The sequence below is a fragment of the Anser brachyrhynchus genome (genome assembly GCF_964034855.1).
Source record: "Anser brachyrhynchus genome assembly, chromosome: 7".
Lineage (NCBI taxonomy): Eukaryota > Metazoa > Chordata > Aves > Anseriformes > Anatidae > Anser > Anser brachyrhynchus.
The window spans coordinates 2,174,718-2,196,957 of record NC_137701.1 but is presented as its reverse complement, the minus strand read 5'-3'; the positions used below and the strand labels follow the sequence as shown (position 1 = coordinate 2,196,957).

The 22,240-nt window shown below is 43.9% G+C and overlaps 1 protein-coding gene across 3 annotated transcripts in view; it reads right to left on the bottom strand.

Moving 5' to 3' along the window:
* The window catches only part of SATB2 (SATB homeobox 2), a 135,967-nt gene that overhangs the window by 20,516 nt on the left and 93,211 nt on the right, over positions 1 to 22,240 (bottom strand). For all 3 annotated transcript variants that reach the window (XM_080599932.1, XM_080599931.1, XM_080599933.1), the window contains 3 exons: positions 21,539 to 21,751; positions 16,570 to 16,725; positions 5,429 to 5,626 (listed from right to left, as the gene is read on the bottom strand). In XM_080599932.1, the coding sequence (XP_080456058.1) occupies positions 5,429 to 5,626; positions 16,570 to 16,725; positions 21,539 to 21,751 (567 nt within the window). The remainder of the gene's footprint in view (positions 1 to 5,428; positions 5,627 to 16,569; positions 16,726 to 21,538; positions 21,752 to 22,240) is intronic.

Here is a 22,240-nt window from a genome sequence, read left to right as displayed (position 1 = left end):
ATCCTATAGATTATTAAGCACACTATGTTCCTCTGTGGAATAACACAGCTTTGTTTCATTCATCATCTATGACTGCCCAAGTATTATTAATATTATTTTTTAAGAAAATAAATTTTAAGCCTCAGTGTTTTCCCCATCTGCATACTATGTATTCTATGACCCATGAACTCTAAGATGTTGTTTAGAATAAGATATTTCATTAGGAAGCACCACTGTGGTGTTCATTCCCTTCTTTATTACTTCTAGAAAGAGAATATGAAATTAGTTTTATTGGATTGCCATCGCCACTTGCCTTGACCCATTTTTACTAGGGGTATATGTTCTACTGTTTTGTATTTCATTATCATTTCTAAAATATTTGTTCCCTTCCATCCCTCACAAAATGACAAAATTAGTCTTTCATTTACTTCTGTGGTGTGTTATTTTCTGCATATTTAAAGAAAGACCACAATGTTTGCAGTGAACATACAATACAAAAGAGCTTTCCTACAGCTTTCTGCTATGCCTTCTTTTATTTACTAATGTTCCCTCATGATTTATGATCTGAACTATTACAAATTGCCAGATTTGTCTAAATCAAAGCTCCTGAGGAAAAAAAAAAAAAAGGTGGAGGGATGTCATTTTTAAAAAGTGACAAAAGTAACAGAGTATCAGAAAGCATGGGAAAACCATTCCTGTTTCTTTAAAGTCAACATTTGACTCCTTTTAAATCGATACGTACCTATAAGCTTCTATCTGACAGCTTATGCAGCAAATGAAAAGCAAGGTTTCCCTGCTTTCCGAATAGTAGGTACTTTGCGACAGTGGGGGCTCATTACTGTGGAGAACTGGCTTATCCACCTTAACACTCCAGAGACAACAGCTTGATTCATCATTTTCCCAACTGAGTCAGGTTTTTCTGTCCCAGCAATTAACAATGAATTAGCACTATATTAAAGTGCCAGGCAAGATGGTTATTATCCGGGGTAGTCACCTTGGACACAGCAGACGAGTACTGGGAGAAGGGAGGGAAATTAGATTTACTGTGTCCCAGCACATCTGTAACAAACACCAAATCCCTGGCCAGCAGCAGGAAGGGGTCTGTAGGCACCTCGCAGCGCTAACACGCCAGAAATGTCCAATGCCAGCGAACAGCCTGGAAACAACGGAATTTAGCAAGGGATGGAAAGTATGACAGGGTAACTAACCCTTGCCTTTGCAGAGCAGGGAACTAAACACAGAAGCGTGAGGACCGCTTGCTGCAAAGGAACTGCTTTACACGCAGTCTGTCCAGCAGATCTGTGTAAGAAGAGCCAGGCTAGATAGAAGTTTCAGCCAGGATCCCACATGTGATGGTGGGAACAGGACAAAAATATAAAAATGCTTTCCAGAATACCCTCCCATCCTCTAGAAACCCGCGACTTGGGCATCAAAGGTGGACTCCTTGTGATATCCAGCTAGGCACAAGCTCGCAGGTTTCCTTAGTCCCATAGCAGCACTTGATGATTGCAACACATTGAACAGAACAGGAGAGAGAAACAGCCACTTAGTGCACACCTGAATGTCCTTAAAAGCCAAGCGTATGGCTGTAGTGATCTATGCCTGTGTGCACAGCAACATGTAGGTGTAGGCTGGATGCTTTGCAACTGGCATGAGAAGGAAAATCCGTGCCCCAGCACATCCATATGGTCACACCCGATGCTGCCAGCAAATACAGCCATGTCACAGAGCTCCACAGGGCTCAGCTTTTATGACTCCTCAGCACAATAACAAATAAATCAAGTGTGCAGGGAAGAATTCCTTGTGCACTAAGCTTCCACGATAGATATTTTTCATTTCAGAAACAGGAAAATATTTAATTAAATGGCTTAATATATGGCTGACAGGAAAAATCTAATGGAAGACAAAAAAAAAATGTTTTTTGTAAAGCACCAAGCCTAAAACTAAACAGGGCAAGCGATACAGAACAGAGGGCAAGAACCTGCCACAACAGAAACAACAATCCTTTAAACACCAAGAACCACTCTCAGTCCAGCTGATCTTCTGCAGTAGTACAATAACTGCTCCACTGCACACACCTTGCCTCTACAGTACAGAAACCATACCTGGCTTTGGGGTGATTCCCTCACCCAAGCCCAAAATCAACACATGAACTACACAAAGCTCATCACAATAAAATATTTGCCATTTCCAAGAGTCTGTATCTGGAAAAGTCTGGAATTGATCTACTTGATATCTTTAGCCTGGCTGTGCCTCTTGTGATGATAGCTGGGAGTTTCTTCCAAGTCCTTCAGCCTGACAGAGGGTTTCCAGCCTAGAGAGGGCTCAGTTGGCTTGGCAGGGAGCTCTGGCAGCAGCATGGGGCACCCTGATTTCAGGCTCTCCCAGTCTCATAGTTTGAGGAGCAGGAGATTCAAGCATCAGGCTCAAATTACTGCACACGTCAAATCCTTCAGAACAGAGAGAAAGAAGAGGGTGAGCAGAGAGAGAAAGCAGAGGTAAGAGACCCCTGCCTGCTTCAGTGGTACAGCACTACACCTGCTGTTATTTACGGTGCTGCTACTCAGGGCTTCTTCAAAGGACTGTCATCTTGACATCAAGGCTGCAGGTAAGGGCTTCATTTACAGTGCATTTTTCACTAGAAAAGTCTGCAAAGTGAAGTAGGTCAGTGACTGCAGCTCTTGGATGTTTCCACCCCCTGCTAAAATGCAGCCAGGCACCACGGCAGACGTTCTGCACCCGCCACTGCTTTGAGAAGGAAATGCGAGTTGCTTTCCCACTTGACGGTACAGGGGGAATTTTAGACAGGCAGAATGTAATTACTCAGCCTGGAGTTTGGCCAGGAGTTGAGCCCAAGACCCCTACCCTTATGCAAAGTGTCACAAAATCTCCATTGACTCTAAGTGTGAGGACCTCAGTTTTACGTCTCTTGCTGCTGTCATTGATTCTTCATGGCTAATTACCTAATAGTGACCCTTGCAGCAAAGCCAAAAAACAAACCTTGCTGCCTGGAACAATTCAAGTCCCAGAGACTGAAAACTACACAAAAATTGCTTGGTGCGGGGTATCATTTGACAGTAGGGAGCAGGTGGACAGCAAGCCTCCTGTGTCTTGCACTGGTAGCGTGCCATGCAGAAGCCTACTGGGGTTTTTGGATGGGCAAACATAGCTCTAAAATGCAGCACCCCCAAAACACAAGCCTGCTGTATCAACCGTATATCAGGGTCTCTAGAGTTTTACTGTATGTAGTTGCCAGCTGGTTCCATTTATTTTTCTTCATTTTTCATATTTTGACTGTAATAAATAATTAATCCATGGCTTTGTAACTTGCTGACAAATACAAATGCATCCCATTCCAACCCAGTGTAACGTGTCACTCAGAAGAGCCAACCTGCACTGCACAGAAAAGTGATGTGCAGAAGACTTTGGAAAGTAGGCTAATCATCAAGGTCACCAACAAGAGCTCAAGGAAACTTTTTCTTCAAACTGTCCCTTAGAGGATATTCCTACTTGGTGTGGGCACCAGAACTGGGTTAATTTGTTCAAAATCTACACAAGTCTAGTCATCTTCCCACATGTCAGCTCAGCCCTTTACCCTTTGTAGCTCCTTGCCTCCAAGATCTCACAGACTTTTGGGAACATAGAAGCCAAAACTTGCAACATTAATTACTTACACCACTTCCTCTATTTTACCACTCTGAGAATCTGAACCCCAAGAACCACATTTTTTTCTTCCAGGCAAAGACAGAATGGAGAGCAAGGAGGAAGTCAGTAGCAGAAGAGACAAAGGAGACTGAACTAGGCAATAATTAATCTGGGTGAGAAAAAGGTGTTTCAGAAGGGGCAGGGCTACAAGACAGAAACCCCACCACCACCACCTTTGGAAAAAGGTGATTAGATTGTTGGCAGCAGTACTAGCAGCAGCAGAACAAGAGCAGAGACAAAGAATAGAGGCTGAATGCCAAGGTTCACAGCAAGAGTAACAAAGCAGTGCAAGCTGTGATCAAACAACAATGGCGAGAGTGAAGGTGGGAGAAGGAACTGTGAGATTATCAGAGAGAAACACAGTATGGATGACCGAGAATGGCCATGCAATGGGATCAGGCAAGTGGCACTGAGGCACAGTGACAATTCAAGAGGATGTTGTGCCACAGAAGGTGTCACCTCAGATTTTTGGATTGAACAAACATGTCCCCTCTCAGTCGTCCAACCTCTGCCCACAGAGTTCTCTTGAGCTTCATGAACTGTCACACGTCCATCCTCCCTACATCCTCACTGTTGTCATTTATCAACCTTTTGTCCTCCTTCCACAGTAGCCTTTCTGTATGAAATGCCAAATCTGTGCTCTTCCGTAACACTTCTTTGCTTTCTGCCCCATTCTCTGGAAGTACCACCAAAGAACGCTGGTGACCTAAATAATAGCTACATAAAACAAGCAGAAGAATAAAAAGCTTCTTCATAACTTGTAGCCACCATGCTGCTCCCAGAGCCAGCCCACCCAACCATCAACCTCTCTGGAAGGTTCCTCCCACTACTGGCCTGGTCCCTTCCTCCACTGTGTGCTGGTCTCACTGACTTCATGACACTTGCCATCAGCTGGAAGATCTTTGCAGTAGAATACCACTGTTCATTTTAGTTAATTTTTAAAACAACACCTAACAGAGAGACTTCAGACTAAGAACTGCTCTAGTGTTTGGTGCCATGACCAAAGTACAAGTAACAATTCACAATCTCTCTTTCCCCCATGAAACCAGTAAACATTTTAAATTACGGGATCACAAAAAATGCAAAGTGAAGAAAGGATCTCTTAAGTTTCCAAGTCCAGCTCTCACTTCAGACCAGTCCTGAGCCTCTTTTGACCACCATGAGATGTTCAGTTTTGTGATATCCCTCAGAAGTTATTAGGGATGTACATAAGGTTGATACAGAAACTATAGAGGAGCTATGGCTGCTGTTGCGGGTTGGTCACAGTCAGAAAGCAGGCATCAGGGGTGCTCATGTTCTGTGAGAAGGAACAGCTGATGAAACCCCACTCCTATTCTCCCTAACTGCACGCTTCTCATGCTATTGCTGAGGAACGTATTTGTACTCCTCCAAATGTTGGGAGCTTTAGGCAACTAAATTGTTTCAGCCACAACACAACTACTGACACTAAGGGAGCTCCAAAATATTGCTACCACTAACCTTAATGTTGTTGCTGGCATAGACTGTCACATATCCTTTCTTGAGCCACCAACATGACCGTGCACACATTCTCAACACACGTGCTGCAATATACACACAGTGAGCTCAGGACTTGAGAACTGTGGCTTGCATGCAGTTCTACAGACAGGTGAAAATCAGTGTGTCTCAACCCGCACATCAGAGGGAAGCTGGAAACAGTTGCTTCTCTCTACTCCTGACAGCTGTTCCCCACAAAAACTCCTTGAGAGGATGTTAGCACTCTGACCTGCACAGGCTCAGGAGTGAGCTGGACAACATGCTGCATACGCTCGCTGTGGTGATGTCTGGACTCCTCCTCATAGATCACATCCCTCTCATGCTGAGGGAGGTTCAAGAAGCGGCGAATGGTGCAGAGGTTCTCCCAGAGGGTGCGGTTTTCTGGACTTGGGTTTTCTTTCCAGCGAAGTAGCTCACACAGCCAGCCCTGCAACAGGAGGGTCAGCACAGTTAATTCACTGAGCACTGAGGAACCAAATGTGAGTGGAACGTCAGTTAGACTTAAAGCTCTGTGCTGCTAGTTTTACTTTTCAGATCTCACACAGAAACCTCCCCTATCCTCAGCCACCCTTTGGTCTTAACAAATGCAGGATATATTAAACTTTCTACAATGTAAAGAAACATTCAAAGAAACAACCAGCAGAGTTTAACAGGAACTGGGAAGCACAGTATCTTGCCTGCTGTCATAATATCACCCCACGTACAGAATGCTCAAATATCTTTTTTTTTTCCTATAAAACCCGGGGTTGAAATAAAGGTGCATCTCTACTTCTTCCATTTCAGAGTCCCTTTATGTCATCATCTGAGCACGAGCATGGGAGATGTAACCTCTGACACTTGGCTAACAATCCTCATGCAAAGGGTTGCAGCTGCAGGACCAGGAATTCAACCACCCCTGAAAGTGTTTGAAAGAAGACATTATCAAGTAAAGCCCTTTGATCCACTGTTGCTATATGTGACTCCCCCACCTCTGAACCCCACTGAAACTTGACAGCTTTAAGTAATCAAAAATGGCCACTTAATATAGAAGATTCAGCCTCACAGGAAGGGAATCCTCTAGTATTAATAGGAAAGAAGCAAACAGGGCCCTCCAGAAGTTACTATACAAATCAAGAGAGACATTATGTGGAGATAATTCTAAAGCCAGCTACCAATCCTAATAATTGAGCTTAATCCTGCTACGTTGCTTTATAGTTAGTTTGAAATGCCATCAAAAAGTTAAGACTGTACTCTCCAGAGGGGCTGAGAGCTCAGATCACTGCAGGAGGAAGCACCGACACTTCAGGAAAAGGAAACCACCCTAAAAACAAAGCCAGGCAGAGAGCAAAATGGCAGTAGCAGTAAGGTGAGAACAGCCCCACGTGTTGAGCGTGAGTGGTGGTGACCTGGGCTCCACAGCAGTTACGCAGGGACAGGGGCTGTTGCTGCACCTGCGAGAGAGAAGCAGCCAGCCCATCCTGCCTGCTGGCAGCCAGTGCCACTTGGAGCTGGGGACAGCAATCCCTCTCCTGTGCCTGTGTGCAAGGAGATGCAATGCAAATGACAGAAAATGAGAAGATAATGCTGAGGATGCTGTCAACGCGCCTTACTGACTCCTGTCAAAATATTTTACCTAGTAGCTCTATAACCCATCATTTTCGAGCTGCAACTCAGCATTTTGACACCGTTTTGACAGGCACCTTACAATACCTAAAAGATAACTTGATCAATGTTAAAATTGTACGGTACAAGAAGTAGCCAATACTATGTTTTTCCAAACACCGATGAGAGCAAGCTGAACAGACAGGTTCATTACAGGCTTATGCGGTGTTTTTTTGGTACTGCTTTTTTGTATCACAACTTGTAAGCCATTGACAACTTCTAACATGCACTATAAGCCCCATATATAATATCATAAGCTGTTGTTTGTCTCACTCTCCACTGTGTCTTCTGCCTTCAGCCCCCCAAAAAAGGCAAGATTTGATTATCTCCGCTGCATCAGCCAAGACAGCAACACCAGCTGTTCTCATTGTGCAGCCTCTTCCTTGCGGCCTACATGTTAATAACCTGATCATTCCATTTTCTCCTTCAACTGCCGGCTGCAACACAGCGAAGAGACAAAAACCCAGGCCCATCTGCAGCAGCTGTAGGCACTGAACTGTGAAGCCACTAGGGATTTATAAACTAATCTGTAACACAACACTGCCTTGTTTTTACAAGTGAGAGGCCACATTTGTGCAGACCTGATCTTTTCTTGCAATAAACTAGGAGGGCTGGGGGGGTGGGGGTGGGGGCGCAAGGATGAAAACAAGATATCTAATCATTTACTTAGGGAAAAAATCTATATTTTTCAAAGTATTTTGACTGGTATTTGGGTAATCTCTCAGCCAGGTGATGTCCGCAATTTAATTCAGTTTGACCCTTGCCCTCAGTTCTCCTCAATCCCCTTTCTCCACTCGGAAATTCCCTAAAACTTTCTTTTAGAGAAAAGATGGGAAAAATCTCCCAGCTCCACTGTATGTTTGCAGGGGTTTCTCCATACAAAGGAAATATTTTTTGAGATGGAAAACAAACCATCTGTGGAAAAAATAAGCTCCTGTTTCTCCCTGCTTTTCAGTGATCTGAGGAAGTCTCCAACCAAACCCTTTCAGATGTTTCAAGCAGGTATGTTTAACATCTCCTGAGGGATGCTGCAGCACAGAGACCTATCATTTAACAGCAAATAAAAACAACACCTCCGCGTCTGGTGGAGCAGCACCCAGCGCAGGGCAGGCCTGCGGGAGGATGGCTCCGGGTCTCTCCCGAGGGCTGAGGGGCACCTGGATCTGGCAGAGCCCAGGAACAGCTCGGCCGGGCCACCTCTGCTTCCCAAAGCTGGCCCAGCTAGCCCAACAGCGACGGCTGCATTTTGATTTATCTGTCCTGTTATAATCAGCACTCATTACAATCACTTAGAGAAACACTACAGGCCTCATTATGGACTACGCACTCGCTGCCATTAGTCTTTAAGAAGGGTAGCGCTCAATTTGCCTGGCAACATGCGAGGTCCTGACCTTGGAGCTATTAGGGAAAAGATTAGACTGCAGTGTGACCATGTGTGCAGACATGAGCAAACCAAATTAATTTCTGGCAAAGGGAGGCACCAGGCAAAGACCCTGTCATCCTGAGGACACCTGAGAACTTCTCAATTCCCCAAAGGAGATAAGCTAATGGCACGTTTAAAGGAGCCTGGTTCTGAAGGTGAAGCACATCCATGGTATTTAGAGAGATATTAATCCAGTTTCCCCACAAAGTATTTGCTTGGCTGATCAGATTAAGGGATCTAGCCTTCAACAGCACACCCCCACCACAGCAGGCCCCAAGAAATCTGTGATACTTCACAGCCTCAGACATATTGCACCATGTGTACCCAGCTGCTACAATAATTAGCTTATGAATGTATCAGCTGGTTCTGTGATTTTTATAAATAATAACTAACCTACAGAGCAGAAAGATTTTCATGAGCCTAATATTAGCAAGAAACTGCAAGGTGCACCTAACTCTGAATTGTCATTGTGCTAAATGCCCTGTCTTCTCTCACGTTTTTGCGTGACTGGATCTCCCCCAATGCCATTTATAAATATTTATTTTTGAATCAGCAATGGCAATGTATTTGTGGCAGCTTTCTTCACAACAGCTATCATTCACTCACCCCCACGCATACACACGCGTGCCCACTGTGTGCATGTATACACTTATCTGCATCAAATCTGGCCTTTCACTGCTCTTTTCCTACCCTTCCCTTTATTTATTTGAGCATCCATTCTCTCACCCATCCGTTCGAGACCTTATCTACCCATCTACAGGGCCACTTATTAGGCAACAGCTAGGGCTAGTGTGCTAGAAAACACAGCACTGCAGCTTACTCACACATTCTTTATGACTGCAAGTAACTGTCTTCCCCATGTACAGATGAAAAGTCTGCATTGGATTTTTTTTATTTATTTAAATAATCTTAGCACGCCATCCAAGAAAGTTTTACAGTACCAGGCAAAAAAAAAAAGTGTAAATGTCAAATAAAACAGTGACAGATGACAGTATTCTCTATTGAATAGCACTGTTTCTTCGTGCATGTTCAATGAGAACTCATGAATTATTAATACGCAAATCTCCTTTTTCTGTTAAAAAAATCAACTTGGGGTTTTTTGGTTGCATTTTTTTTCTCTTATTCATTTCTTTGGGTCTGTGTATGTTACACAGAGCTTTCCAGGAGAATTATTTCGTTTAAGAAATGCTAACATACAGAAATTCTTGGAGCTACAGCCATTCACAGTGAATTTTCATCTATAGCTGCATTTATTCGTACAAAGAAGGAAAAGTGAAGAATGACACGGTATCTCGCCACCTTTTCCCTCACTCATCCGCAACATCTGAACTCACTTCATTACAAGTAAATCCAACTTCTGTGAACATATTCTAAAAATCTAACAAATAACACATCCTTCCCCAGAGCCGTGATACACTGTGTTTCTGATCCTGCCTCCCCTGCACATCGCAAGCCTCACTCCACAGCACAACCAGCCCCCTCGAATGCCACAGAGTTACCAGGAGAGTTTCAGATGTCAGCCTGAATATGGGTGGCAGAACCTGGCCCTTAATGTCAGCTTCTAAGGTTCTTAAATGGGAATGTCTTCCACTACAAATAAGAAGGGGAAAAACAGTACAATTAAAGGATGCTTTTGGCTCTACAGTCAGGCACACCCAGTGCTTGTGGTTACAAGGAATTCTGCTCAGAACTTCCTTCATTTCACCCCAAAACTTGTGGAGGCATCAAGAATCCAGCCCAATTTAGATTGTTACAGAGAACTACAGAGAAGTGCTAGCCTCTATTTTTGTTGTTCTCATGAGACAAGATAAACATTTTCTAAGCATTTTATTTGATAAAACAAATAATATCATATTAATGTCCTATTTTTAACCTCTCTCTCTGTCTCCTAGTCAAATACATTTTCACATAGCTAAGCAAACAACAACAAAAATCTGCAGGAAGCCAGCCATTCCCATTGTGCTTTTATGCTGTTAAAGAAACAGTGTGCTTACTACACCAAGGCATTAGCCTTGGCACACTCAAACCCCCTCGAGGGACAGTTAGCTGGTGCAGCAATCACAGACATATTCTCTGTCACTTATCCCTGAGCCCTTTTTAGCAGCTTGACCCTTTCACTTTTGCTCAGCTTACCCTAGAGCAGGGGAGGCTGCGCCAGCAGCCAGAGCTACCAGGCTGCATCAAGGTCAGGTTTTCCAGTGTTCAAAGAAGGTAGGCACAAATATCCTAACTTCCCTAGCTGCTTCCTTGATTCGACTCAAAATCAACCAAGGACCAAATTTCTGATCAAAGGACAAGAAAGCATGTGGGAAAAGTTTGGGCTAAGTTATGCTGGGGCTACAGGTCAGTACTCAGGCTTCTAGCAGCATCTCTACCAAAAGTCACTGCAGAAAGAAGCAGCTGGGTGTCTGTGGTGGCTTACCCACAAGCAGCTTGCCTCCTTGACCTGGACTGCGAGACACTTCCAGCCTGGTTAAAACTGTAACTGAACTGACCTTGTGCTTCCCTGCATTGAAATTAATAATAATAATACAGTTAGTTTTCAGTGCTGACATTTTCTAGGGTCTCCAGTGAAAGCATGAGTAGGCAAATGAAGAGTTTTTAGTAAGAGTGATTCAGGAATAAATCTCAAAAATAAATGTAAAAGGCCATTTCCTCACCCACACCATCAGTGCAGAAAATGTCAACATATGTGACGAAAGGAAAAAAAGCAGCAATGATTGACACAAGTCTTGAAAGACCAGGAAAGAAATGATGTGCTACCCAGAGAAAGCTCTCCTTCTACATGGGATCACAGGGAGTCCTCTGGTCAAACTTTCCCGGCCTCTCTTCCTTCTGATCAGTTTGGGACTCTGCAGTGTGAAATGAGCCAGATAATATTCATCTCTTGTTCCTTAGTCGCCAAACTCTCTTTCCATGAATCCAATAAGTGTCTATTAAAATAAATAAACCCCCTAATGATTCAAGATAACCTAATCAAGAAAACTGAAATGGATAAAAAACTAACTGTAATGGAAAGTTCTGTCATGGCTTCAATGAATTCTTGATGAGGGCCAGGGGAGGGGGACTAAACCTGAGAAGCTTTACTGGGAGCATTTTGGTACAGTTCAAGGTTAATCGCTTGATAGCCTGAGTTTTCTGAAACAGTCAGCACTTTTCCTCCTCCAAAAATTTAAGGCAAAATGCAAAAGCACTGGCAAAAGCCCCAATTCCATTATGGCTAGTTTCTCAATAGCCCTATAAAACAAGAAATAATACAAAAAATGAATGAAGTACATGAACCCTGACACATCTTAGATGGAAACACCAGGTCTGCTTACATCTCTTAGCCTCAGAAGGAAGGATGCTGTGCACTGAGAATATTTCCTGCATGCGAAATTCAAACAAGCTCCCCTCCATGCTGGAGAGGCAGTGCAGGCTCATGGTTCAGGCAAGCAGCCTGCCACCAGCACCCAAGTCTGCCAAAGACTTCCTGAGCAAAACCCCAGCTCCACAGCTGCCCCTGCCTTGCTCATTTGCTGAGAGAGGTGCTGCTGCAGATGCAGGTCAGCTAATGTTAAAGGTACTTAAGAGAAATTTTAAGCTTAGTTAAGGAGAGAAATGTCTTTCTATATTTCCTGCATATGTAAGAAGAACAAAATATCAGTACAACAGTTAACCTCCAGCTGCAGAGATTCACAAGCACCATAAAGGCACTGAGATGCTACAGCAGGAAGAAAGGCCATATATACGTACATTATATGCACTATGCACCTTCACAACCAGCTGTGTTCTCTAGCTGTTGTTCCTTGCCACTGGAATCTAATTAGTTTAAGGGCACAGAAAATACCTATTCTAAGCTAAAATGGGGAGAGAAGGTATCCCATCATAAGAAATAAGGGAACATAAATCGTGAAGGAAAGACAGTGAAGGACAAAACCTGCCTGAGGGTGACTGCTCATCCTTCTCACAGTACCTCTGCTTTCTTCTCGGAGCAGGGGCAGTGTGACAATGGCCACGGCGCTGACAACCATGCAGAGTGGGCTCCCAATGCGGGGCTAACACCTGTCCTTGGTCAGAGAGCAGGCTCCCAGACAATCATTGCAATGTGGCAGGGATCTCAAAAGGAAAAGTCAGGGGAATTGACAGAATGATTTCCATCCACAACCCTGCACTTCTCTGAATGTGAAGGGACTCAGCTGAAGGGTTTTCCTGCCCTAACCCTCACCCTTTGTTTGTTTCCTTTGTTTGTTCATTTTTAAACGACGCGAAGACATGACCCAAAGACTGAGCTTTGCCAGCTTAATGTTCTTTCAAATGTTGTTCAGAGAGAGTTCTCTCTTGCTTTACTGTGCTGTAACTGAAAAAAAATCCAGTCCCTTGGGGAAGAATTTGAGTTTCAAGGGTTTGCTTTTTGTTTTCACTGGACTGGTGATGCTGGAGGTCAAACCATTCCATCTACCCTAGCCTGGGGCAGATGCCCAGCAGCTTGAGCCTCTCTTCTTCAGGCTGCTCCAGCCTGATTAAGGAAAACTCTTGCCCTGGGAGAACTGTGGGAAGTTTGGCCTCCTATGTTCATACAATTTTTGCTCTCCCTCAGACTGTCAGCAAGGGGTCCAGTTACCTATGCCCACTATTTATTTTGATAGTGACTGTTTATTATGAACAGAACTATATTCCTGAACTTGTTTCACATAGCCTAAGAAAAAAAATGTCTTCTGCGCACAACACAGCCACTGCTAGGACTCCCACTAGCAGAGGTCAGAGGGGTGACACTGCTGCACAGTGTTACAGAAGCACTGGCACAAGGTCTTGGGGGAAAAGGTTTTCCCCAAAGTGGACCTGTAGAGAAGCTGCAGAACTGGACATGGAAACCAGCTTTCCTGACAGTTCAAACCTGCAGCATTGCTAGGTCAAAGTCTCTACCTGTCCCACTGCTCCATTCTGGAGACATGCAGGCCACCCAAACCTCTTTGAAAAGGCATGCTGGAAACTCCCCGTGAATTAAATATAACCAGGAGATTCTGAAGTGCAGACTAGAGGCTAAATCCTGGTATTCCTGCCACATTCAGAAACACTCCCAATGTGATAAAACAAGTCTCAGATTTAGTCATTTAAAGGACAAAGGGCACTAGCAGGCAGCATCCCCAGAGAAATACGCTGTTCAGGGGGTACATCACTAACAGCTGGCAACTAAAACAGGATGACACTTTTGGAGGCCGAGTTTGGAGGGCACTGAGCACCTCAGCTCCTGCTGCCTTCAGAAGGACAAAGGAATGCACAGCACTTCACAAACAAGACAAGAAGTATCTAGATATGTTGCAAGGAATAGAATGTGTATTAATGGAAATGTGACAAGTCAATGTCTAAAATGAATGGCTTGAGATCTTTATGAATCCATACTACCGCGGTACTTCTGTGAGGTCCTGTTCCTTGCATTTATGTTGCCCTGTGAGCTCCACAATTTGTATTCTCAGTTTCTACCAGCTGCCCTTCCCTTTACTTGCTGAACTGATAATCTGCCATGACTTAAGACTTAAGATGGCTACTTTTTAAATTAGAGGTCAATTAACTCCACTAGTAGATGATGCCGCTTGCAATAACTGTTCTCAGTGGGTACCACTCTTCCTGTACAAAGACAGAAGATGAAATGAGGCCTCCATTGGCTCTGGATGCTCTCTCGGGTACATGACATACAGCCCTGCATATAAAATGTCAAAACAGCCCTGTCGGAGATTCACTGGCTGCTAAAACTGTGAAGATTGCACAGCACCGTGGATTGCTGTTGACAGAACAGCAGCGCCCAACATAACACATGCCTTGTTAGCAAACTGGAAGCCTCTCAGTAGTCTGGGGTGAGGGAATAATAGAAGAAGCCAATGCAATGCAAGCCAGGCCTGCGGAGAACAGCAAGTGAACGAACCTTGGCGGAAAGTCCAAGCAAACCCTCAGAGTAGCTCTTTTTTCCCCTCTTTCAAACTCTCTTTCTTCTGTAAACACGGGCAGTTTTCAATGAGCACTTCCCACCGCGTAACTCAGCTGCTGAAACCAGAAGAGCCTGCAACTGGCACAACAGGCCTGTACGAAGCAATGGGAAAGCCCCACTACTTATTTTTAGGCAAGCTAGACCTAAGGTGACACTGACCACCCTACTGTGCCACCACACACCCCCCTGCGATCAACTGTGTCTTTACTTTTGGCATTCCCCTGGCCATGGGGCACTCCAGCCAGCTGTGGGACACCACAGGCACACCCAACCAGGCTTGGGGGTGGGCGCGCAGGTGGGTTTTGGGCAGGGGAGACAGTGTATTGCTATGGTTCGTGACTACAGCTTCTCTGTCCCTGCCTTCCAGTGCCCTCACAAACCACTTTCATGCTCCAGCAGCGAGCTATGACATCTCAGCATGGCAAATGCTGGGTCATCCCAGGGAGCCAGTATTGCTTTGGCAGGGCTGTGAAACAAAGGAAACATTAGCCTGAGAAACGCTTCTTTATTCGCCTCTGCTGAAGAAACAAAACCTTTATGGGCAGTGACTTTGCTTTAAACAATAACATTTGTGGATCCTGTTCTTAACCTTCTGCATCTGGCTTTCAAAATCTGCCCTGTTCTTTTTTCACGTGAAAGACTATGGAGCTTATTTTTGTTTTGGTGCTGGTGTGCAATGCTGCCAGAGAAGCTCACTCAAGCTGGCACAGACTGAAGCCGGTGAGCCACCCAAATTATTGTTGGGTGGTTCAGTCCCTCTCTATTTCAAGAAGCCTCTGGGTATAATGACAGGAAGTTTGCAGGCAATTTTAAGCCAAACCTCAGAGAAGCTGGCATTCAGTCTGTGTTACACACTCCTTATTAAAAGCTGTCCAGTCCGGATTCTGGGTGAAACTTTGATATCTGCATGGAGTAAAGAATAAGGGGCACGTTTGCAAAATCAATTGTGCAGTTTTTATATTTACTGCACGTTTACCACATATGTCATTTATTACACAGTGGAAAACCGTTAAATGCACAGTAGTTGTGCCAAGTGGCATTATGCTTTTAACAGCTTTATTCGTTTAACAGCTCCAGTTCTCATTATATTTTGCCATGTGGTACATGAGATTTTTATGCATTTAACAGTTTAAGAGGGTTCCATGGTATTTTCCTTTTATGTATTTAATACTGTGCCTGGGATTTTGTTGGGGGGCAGAGGGGTTGTGGACTGTAACCCCTGTACCCTGACAAGAGAAAGCAAGAGGAAAAAAAACAAAAAAAAGATTAAATGAGGAAGGAAAAATGGATCAGACCTCCATGTGCCAGGGTGCAAATACCTGTAACAAGGACAAGGCTCTTCCCTGTGCTTTGGTAGCCTTTGATGCTTTGCTTATATGCCTTTCAACTTCTTATTTTACATCAACTTTAATCACTACAATATTGTTTTCCTGCACAGAGGGAAAAAATGTATTTAGTAGAGCGCATGCATCTGGATATTTCTATCCTCTCACAGACACATTTGTGCATTTTTGTGTGCGTATTGATGCCCTCTCTTAGCACAACTGAGTAATTTTATCCAGGATCAGAAACAGCTCTTTTCACACAGAGTAAACAATTCCTTCCAATGGTCTCCAATCCATTTGCTGCCCTTCCTACAAAAAAGTCTGTCCTCCTTTCTACATAATCCCCTATTGTATATTATATTTTTTTAAACAGTTGGATGAAATTTTTAAATTAATGGATTCTCTTCAACAATTTCACCCCAGAGTAGGTTTACCCACATGTATTTTTTACACCCAAGGTGAAACTTAATCTAGGAGAATACCCTGCAGTGCCCTCTCATCCTTTTTTGTAAAAATTATTGTATCTGATGTGAATTATTCACATGGCGATACTGTATGCAGCACATACAACAAGAGGGGGAAAAAAAAAAAGGAAACACCTGCCTAATATGCAGTTTCCCATTGCCTTCCTTCAGTTAATTACTTAAGAAAACAGTTTCTTTACCTGTCAAATGAGAAGGATACCATTATTTTGGAAGGTCCTTGTCCCACTAATAGAGGTGTAAGTTATATACCACAAGAGGGAAAAGACATATGCATTTCTACAAAAGGAGGGAAAAAGCCTGGCTGTAAGCTGGTCCTTTTCCCAGCCTATTTTAAAAGGGAAAAGGAAACCACTTAGGCAGGCAAACACCAAAAAAACGACAGGTTCCCCAGAGATGAAGATTATTATTATTGTATGAACAGATGTATTTTTACTGGTGAGGGGGATATGGGTCTAGTTCCAACCCCAAAGTTTGCTTTAAAAACAAAACCCCCAAAAGCCCCACAACAACGAAATCCCCTCTACCACTCACCTGACTTTTATTGGCAGCCACTTTGGCAAACAGAGCTTGAGATACCTTGGCCCTTTTCATCTCCTGTTGGATCTCGTCATAAATGGCAGCTGTGATGTTGACGTTGGCGCCGTCCGCCTTAATGGGGAGGTCTGTTGTTGGTGTCGAGGTTTTGGCCTACCAAGAGACCATGAAAATAATAATTTTAAAAGTGCTGCTTTCAGCCCAGCCATCTGTGCAGAAATTGTCAAAGGATTTCAGTCAGCTGATGCCAAACTGCATTAGTTACAGAGGGACACTTCCTGTCCGTTATTCTAATCAGGTTAATTGTGATTGGAAATAATTGCAGTGCATTCCTATAGGACATGCAAGGCCCTGTCAACTCTCCCTCTCTCCCTCTCCCAGCATGTTTATTGAACAGCTCAACAACACGATAGGTAGCTGGGGTGCTTGGCTGCAGGCAGTTGCTGAAGTTTTTGCTCTGCCAGCTAGCTGCTACAGCACAGACACCAGCCTCTACCTTCTTCCCCTCTCTCTAAAAGTGGCCTACACCTTGGAGGAAGAGCCAATTCTCCCAGAAAAAATGAGTAAATGGGTAGAGGTCTCTAAATAATAAATTATTACTCAATTTAATGCACTCCCTCAAGTCTCCCTCATCCTTTATTAAAACTATACGTATGTCATTTGAGTATGTATGGTTTCCCAGCCTTATCATCATTATGCTGGCCAGAAAGTCACCTAATTTCACCTAGGAAATCAGTGGAAATGAAAAAAAAAATCATTTCATAAAGCTGGGCTTTGGCATGCCTTTGACGTGCTGCCCTCATTCTCCTAAACTCATATTGAGATTTTGTGTATTCCACTGCACTCCTTTTAATTGAATGATTTCCCATCAGCTTCTGTGACAAATGAAGGACAATAAAGGATGCTGCCAGTACTTTCCCCAGGCTGGACTACCCCTACAAGGCTGCTATCAGTACAATTCTGCAGGATCCTACAAGATTTTTATTTTAAAGCCCCTTCACCATGGCCATCCTCATATGATGGAGGCAGGCAAGGGAGTGAGGGCAGCACGATGCTTGCTGAACACTCGCACCAGCAGCCCCTTGGAGTGACAGATCTCATTTGCTTTCCTGAGGTCAAAGAGAAGGGATGCTGGGGCTGATCCCTGAACTCCTACATCTTTTAAGGGAAATATATAGGTTACTGACATAAAATCCCTGTTTTCTCCTGAGACATAAAGGTCTTAGGAAACAAACCAAGCTAAGTTGCCAAGCTCATACACCCAGACATATCCAAATCTCCCATAAACTCTGGTGATGTTCAGATAGTTGGCCCGATTATAGATCTTTTCATATGGCTCCTGTTTTTACACCAGAGTTGAAGGCTGCTAGAGTACACCTAACATTAATTTTTAACTAGGCAGACATGCCCAAATGCCTATTTGTTAATGAGAAGGTTAACTAGGCAAAACCAAGCCTTCTGAACTTCTTTTATTTTGCTCTCCTCCAAATCTTCCTAACCCTAACGTCTTTTCTGCACCAAGGCCCACGTTAATAATGGAGCCAAAATCCAATCAAGACAACAATCTAGACTAATCACTCTTCCTACTGCTTCCAGATCAAGCCTTCATCAACCTGTATCTCCTCTCTTGCCGAAGCCAGTCTGAAGGGGGTCAGGAGCAGCCAGCACAGGATGCAGCAGCTCACTGAGCACAACCACGTAGTGCTACGTTGCGCAGCGCCCAACTGAACATGTGCCCCTGGCTCTGCAAGTGCCCCCCTTCTGCCTTGAGCCTGCCCTAGCTGATTCCCTGCTTCTTTTGAGACAGCAGTGCTGGCAGCACAGGACCCACACAGAAAGGGACCAAGACTGTTCTGCCTCTGCTAGGGACAGCTGGGGCAGGCTGGAGCCTCCTGCACCCCTGGCACCACAGGAGGCCAGGGCCCGACTCGGCCACAGGCCCTGAGTGGGTACAGCCCAATGGACGGACAGACCGGGATCTTCACATGTAGATAAGAGAGAGGGCAATTGTGGGAAACATAGGAAAACAACAAAGAGATCATGGGAAGGAAGAGGACTATCCAAATCTGTCAGGATTCATTTACTGGAGCTTAATTTTTCCGAAGGCATTGCAGGGCTTTGAACAGTATTAAAAAAATAGTCTTCCCAGTTGATGGAGCCTTTGGCTAGCACAGCAGTTGAGGTCACCACAGCCCCAAAGGTTGTTATGGAGGTCTGAGATTCTGAGAAGAACAAAATTAGCATGTAAAATAAAGTTTTAAAATACAGCTTCATCTTGCGTGGGTCCCCTGCACTGCAAGCTCTGCAGCCAGAAGTCAAAAACCAGCCTGCCCTACACGCCCTGAAAGCTGGGCCATTTCTTATTTATTCACCAAAATAGGTAGGAAAGTATCACAGCTACCACAATAGAGTGCTTGATGCTATAGGCCTAGACTCAAAACTGGTCTTGATATTAACTAGAAGTTTGCCATTATTGAAATGTCTCATTGCAAATGGTGAAAGAAAAGAAACAGAAAAAAAAAAGTTTTTGTAATCACAATGCCAGAGTGCTGAAATCCCAGCAGTAACTGTTAGTCTTCCACAGCAAGGAGAGAGCTGGCTACATGTATGCATTAACCTTTAAAAGCTCAGGACCCCTTCCCCAAAGTGCTTGCATCACTTGCTGCATCAATCTGCCACTCTCACCTCCACGCTGGTCCTGGACAGCGTCCGCCTACGCCTGGGGGCTTCGAGGCTGGCCCTGAGTGGTGGAGAGTTGAGCTGGGTTATGCCACGTGCTCATGCACCTACCTCTACGGCTGCCCTAGCACTTACTGATACGCTACCCAGCACACTGAAAAATCATTCCCAGAAGTATTGCCTCAAGAGATGGGTATCTATGGAAACCATGCTTCCAAATGCCATTAAATCAACTTCTCCAGCACTGTAACATATTTCTTGAAAGGCCAGTACAGTTCCTCCTTACCAGTAACCACCGTTACCTCCAAAGCACTGTTCTCTGGGGTATACAACATACCCTCCTTGGATGGCAATGTTTCAGGGAATCGCTGCGCTGTGCATGAACAGGGTATTTGTCTCATCAGGACTAATACTGGGCATATGGGGAAGCACAGTAGCCATGTTGCCTGCCCAGGAGCTGGGAAGCAGCCTCATTTGCAGAGGTGTCCAAGTTGTCAAAACAGCACCTGTGCTGACTGGTGCTGGCCCTCAGAGGACTGGGGAAATTTTATCCAGTGGGTGCAAGAGAAGTACTGGGTACACAAAGGTTTCTGTGTCGCTTCTGGTGATTAAAAATCTCACAATATTCCACTGGATTCTCCAGGAAAATAAGGCAAGGATGGGCTGCTTTATACTTTTAGAGTATGGTTTTCTAACAATGCTTAGCTCTTAAAAAGGAAAGCAAATTTTCTCTTATTTTAAAGCTGTGGTGAACATGGGAAAAAATTGTTATTTTGACAGAGAAAAGAGCTGGAGTGAGTGATTTGACAGAGATTGGATTTTTATTTTCACCGGACTGCATCTAAGCCCTCCATTTCTTTCTGTTTTGTTTGTTTTGTTGTTTTTTGTTGTAGCAGGAATAAACTAATCTTTTCTTGTAAATATAAATGCATAAAGTGGGTACACTACTTAGATGCTAAAATAGTTCTTTTTTTTTCACAGAAAGGTAACTAAAAAAAAATAAGAGTTATACAACAATGAATTTTGCATATAAAAATTCATCATCAAATTCAGATTGGCAGGATATGCTTGCTTTCAGTGAAAACAGTTCTTTACATCATGTATAGTGGTGAAGTGCACCCAAACCAGGGTTAAACAGAACGTGCTCAACAGTTTCTACAAAATCAGCACACCTTCCTTAAGGATGATTAGTTTGCATTCAACCCCCCACTCCAAGATGCTTACTTATTTTTAGCAGCTGTGGCTCCAGAATTCAGTATGCAAAATGCTCAGTAATACTATTACAAGCACGGTCAAAACATGCACAGCCTAAGCACTCAGAGGCTTTGCAGACTACCTGACTGTGGAAGCACCAAAGCAGGAGGGTTTTTCAGGCCTGTTTACGAAAGATCAAGAGAAGTGCTAGACCTGAGCTGTCATGTTTGCACAGCTAGAAATTTCAAACTCAAGTCAGACAAACGTCATGACAAGAGCTAATCATTGTCCCTGTGCAAGCACCCTCCCTTTTTCAGAGTATACCTCTGGGACTGCAAGCAGCCAGGTAGAAGGGTAGATACACCAGAACAGTGTAGTATGTGGAGGTTTTTTCTTAGTGCAAAGGCACAACCTATCCAGGGAAGTGGGTGGTGACAGCACATTAATAAACACACATAGTTAAATCAATGAGGTAACTTAACTGGTTTGGAACTGTAAAGCGTCATCTCTTGTCCAGCACCCTGCCCATCTCTACTTTCAGTACTTCAAATAATTACTAGTGTAAACCTCTAACTCTAGGACCATCATTTCCTATGCAGAATACAGAATGCACTGATTTCTAGCAAAAGCTATCTACCTCACTATCAAATCCTGTTCACTCCACACATTTTATTGCAACATATATGAACCTCTTCATAAGCCCATAAATTTTCTGTGTTCTGCAGAACCTAACAGACAGACCACTAAGACAGAAAGTTATGTAAGTAGTCTTTCTATAATGCAGTCTGTAACAGCCATTTAGTGAACATACATGAACTGCCTATATGTAAAGCCCACATGCACCCTTGCAAGTATTAATGTCACATACATTCTTCTTTGCATTTATGGCATTGATCAAAGCTAGAATCATTACTACGACTTGTTGAAATCCAACAAACATCTCTTAAGAGCCACTACAAAACCTTACCAAAGGATTTCCACAACTCACCTGGTTGAAGGGAGCAACAGACAGAGGAAGGGCAGAGAGGAATACCTTCCCTGAACTAATCCACAGGACCACAGAACAAACAGGTAATGAGGAATCACATCTTACCTGGGGGGTTCTGGAGGAGCTTGGGCTGCTGGCTGCTGAAGACACCATGCTCACGTTGGGGTTCATACTTCTTTCTCTCTCATCCTGATAGATACGATCACGCTCCGAGTCAGGCAAGTTGAGGAAATTCTGCATCGCTCTCAAGTTTACCAGGAGGGACTGGGAAGCTGTCCTAGGGTCTTCTTCCTTACGCAGGATCTCAGACAACAAGCCCTGGTTAAAAAAAAAAAAAAAAAATCCAGTCATGTATTGTTGTTTTTTTTAAATTTGTTTAGCGTAACCAGCTGGGTAGCAATACTGAGAACCTACATCTCATGGTCTCTCCCAGAGGGGATATTTAGTAGGAAAGTGCTTGTCTTCTAGGGGCTGGGGTTTATTTTGGGACAGTCCTATTCTGGCACTGTAATAAGCATGTGAGCATGGAGATGCTAGATATAAAGGCAGGTGTACCGAGTAGATGAAATTACAGTTACCACCAGGTGCTTGCTGCAAATATTTTAGGAGCTGTTAGATGTCTCTGTCTCTCTCTCCCTCTCTCTCTGCTTTTACTTGATGCTGGGAACGCTTGGCAGTTCTGTTCATCTTTGACAAATCTGCCAAGCTTGGTAAATTTAGTTCCGACATTTAAACAGTGCAGGAGGTTTATGAAGAAAAATGTTTGGCTGGGGTTAGATGTTACAGTCCGTTCATTTTGGTTTGGAC